The sequence below is a fragment of the Halteromyces radiatus genome (assembly GCF_025201355.1).
Source record: "Halteromyces radiatus strain CBS 162.75 chromosome Unknown BX664scaffold_2, whole genome shotgun sequence".
Lineage (NCBI taxonomy): Eukaryota > Fungi > Mucoromycota > Mucoromycetes > Mucorales > Cunninghamellaceae > Halteromyces > Halteromyces radiatus.
Genome location: NW_026251688.1, coordinates 7,833 through 10,999, shown reverse-complemented (window position 1 = coordinate 10,999; position 3,167 = coordinate 7,833). Strand labels below are relative to the sequence as shown.

General features: G+C 28.3%; 1 protein-coding gene across 1 annotated transcript; it reads right to left on the bottom strand.

Annotated features, from left to right (window-relative positions):
• Nucleotides 1-276: 276 nt before the first annotated feature.
• On the bottom strand, nucleotides 277-2,814 carry BX664DRAFT_311110 (uncharacterized protein; the record flags this gene model as incomplete). The annotated part of the gene is made up of 8 exons (XM_051542572.1): nucleotides 277-410; nucleotides 833-925; nucleotides 1,584-1,586; nucleotides 1,830-1,885; nucleotides 2,113-2,166; nucleotides 2,262-2,353; nucleotides 2,612-2,641; nucleotides 2,716-2,814. 8 exons carry the CDS (start codon nucleotides 2,812-2,814, stop codon nucleotides 277-279), a joined length of 561 nt encoding a protein of 186 aa, XP_051402378.1.
• Between the last annotated feature and the right edge of the window lie 353 nt (nucleotides 2,815-3,167).

Sequence of the window (3,167 nt, the reverse complement as noted above, 5' to 3'; positions counted from 1 at the left end):
AGAGTGAAAAACCAAAAATAGATTAGTTCATAATATGAAAGACTAAAAGAAAGAACAAGTATAAAGTAAGTATAGTATATAAAGAGTGACTCTAAGTATATAATGTAAATTAGTAAAATAATGTATAATGGTAACTTACAATGTTCAAAGACTCATTGGTTAAGAAAAAGTACAAAAAAGCAAAAGGAAAAAAAAAGGTGGAAGTGCGCCAAATTTTTTTTCTTGTCAGAGCTTGGTCCAACTTTTTCCATTGTCTCCAACAATTTTTTTTTTTTTTCAATCTCCAGATTTTTTTTGATCTCGACCTCCAGACCTTTTTTTTTTGAGGAACCTCCAGATTTTTTGAGAATCTGATCCAACACACCCCACATCGAGAACGGACTTTGAAGTTATGCCATTTATGGAAAACACTTATGATTTGCATTAAAAGAAAGTAGAATAGATGAATAAATAATAATAATAATAATAATAATAATAATAATAATAATAATAAAATGATGATGATGATATGAAGATAAACTTCATTAAAGAATAAGAAGAAGAATATAAAAAGAATATAATAAGACTAAAACTATCAATAAAAGAAACTATAGAAAAAATGTTATTTATTTGTACACAAATTGCTTTCCCTTTCCAGTTGTTGTTAATACTATACAGTTACATTAGTTATTCATCCTTTTTATGAATCTAATTTTCATTTGGTTCTGTGATCTGTATATATATAGGATGGTGATGTATCAAAGCAATAAAAAAAAAAAGAAAGAAGAAAAGGAAAAAGAGAATGAAAATCATATTTTACATATTCTTTTTCATTTTTTTTTTTGTATTTTACTTTGAATAGAGTAATTGACTTTTACTTGAAAATGATCATAACAATTGAATAATAGTAACATAATAAGACTGATGGACGATGTATCATGACAACCTATCTATTTAACAAATAAATGTTAATGATTGATGTGTATAATATTTATTCCACTGCAATTGGAACCTATACTAATAATATTTGAAGGATGACAACGATAGTAATGATAACGATATCAATTTCCACGAGGATAACTAACTGATGAAAATCATCTTGATAAGAAGGATGCCTTTATAGAGAATAGAGTAACATTTAAGCAGCTAAACTTGTATTCGTGACACTACCCATCAACAAAAAAAAAAAAAAGAAAAAAGAAAAGAAAGAAAAGATGATATTAATGATTGACAAGTCCTTCATTATCGTATTTTAGGCCTTACCTTTAAAGATGATATCTTTGATCACGCTCTATTTGTATTGATAACCATAGTTGATACATATGTTAAACAGTCTCTCCCTTGGTATTATACTAGTAGAAAAAAAAAAGAATCAAAATCACAACCATATTTAAATCACTTGTTTCTTCCTTTTTTTTTTTTTTTTTTTTTGGAAATAGTACATTTGATGGTAATAGTCCCATTGCTATAGTTTTATAGCCCATTGAATATATCGTTACGGATCCAGTTTGTGAAAGAGTCATGAGATGATATTTCTAGAACAAGAGAGGTCAGTTAACATACAATAAATATATAAAGTTCCTTTTTACTCTATCTTCGCTTACTTTCTATACAAAATAAAAAAGATGTCTATAACAATAGTGATAAGGAAGAAGAAGAAACTGTGAGAAAAATAAAATAGCTATCATTCAATCGTTAAATTATGATCTCACTTTATTACTTTACCATTATTGATCATACTTATTATTATCGTCTATGTTCAATCATACTATTATTATCATCAACTAATCGACTCAGTCGAAAACGGAAAGGTGAATATTGATTTGTTCTTATTGCCTTACTTTATTTACCATCATTCTCGACTGATCGTGGAATCAACTTCATACTGTTGTCATCATGGATATGTCTTTGTATTAAAAAAAAAAAAAAGAAAAGAGAAGAGTATATTGAAAACAAACTTTATTCGAGTTAATATAAAATCATATTTGAATAAAATAAAATACACTATATATTTGACTATTTTCTAAACTAAAGAGGAAATGATGATGGTAGTTCATTTAGCGTTACCCAGGAGCCACCACAAGGAGGTAGAACTACATTGACTCCCAATATTTTTTTTTTTTGTTTACTCACCTTTTATATTCCTTGCCAACCATACGATTTGATGTCACCAAACATAAAGAATTACTATAGAGTAGAGAGGGAAAAAAAAAAAAAGAGAATGATTTTTAGTAATAACTATGTTATACTGTATTCATTGTATAATATTCTTTATATATTACCTTCCACCACTCGTCCCGCGAATAGATAATTCACAGACTACTTGAATCCATTTGACATCTTGATTGGACTTACATTTGAGAGCTGACTTGATCTTGCATCAATTTGATATTTATGATTTGCAGTTAAAGCAGGTTTGATCAAGACCTGACTCCAACAGAAGATCTTAAGATATCAAATTGATACAAGACCAAGTCAGTTCAAAAAATAAAGTTCAAGCAAGATATATCAAATAGATTCAAGTATCTATTAAACCATCTAGAACTAAAAAATAAAAATAAAAAAGAATGGTAATGAGAGGATGAATAGATTATTCATATACAATATGATAAAAATGAGATAAAGTACTTACATAATTCTTTGCTTTGTTTGCTTGCAGCAACTACAAAAGAAGAGTAAAAGAAAAAAAAGCAGCATATAAAGTAGTTTACCACACCCATATTACTTTTGTTTTACCTTTACTTGTTCCTTGTATATGCCTTGTTCATGCCCATCAACCAACCATAAAACATTGACAAGACAAAGAAGTGCTATAATCAGAGCTTCATATGGCATCGATCATATCTATTATAAAAAGAGAAAGAATGGACGTATATAAAAAAAGGCAGTAGTTTATGGTAAATTTCATTGATAATACTACCTTTCCTTTGGACCCACCGTCATCACCATCATCCTTCATACACAGAGTTTCTTATTTTGCCAGCAAAAGAAGAAGTCCTCTATCATATCACCATTTTTGGAAAAGTCTCTTCTCGACCCGGGATGCTAATATAATAACAAAACAAAATGATTTTAGTAACTATTCATTCTTGTTGTGAACAGTTAATATTTATACAATATAAATTTACCTGTGATAGATTGTCGTTGGAGGGTCACACTGAAGTTGCTTCCAAGGCCTATATAATATA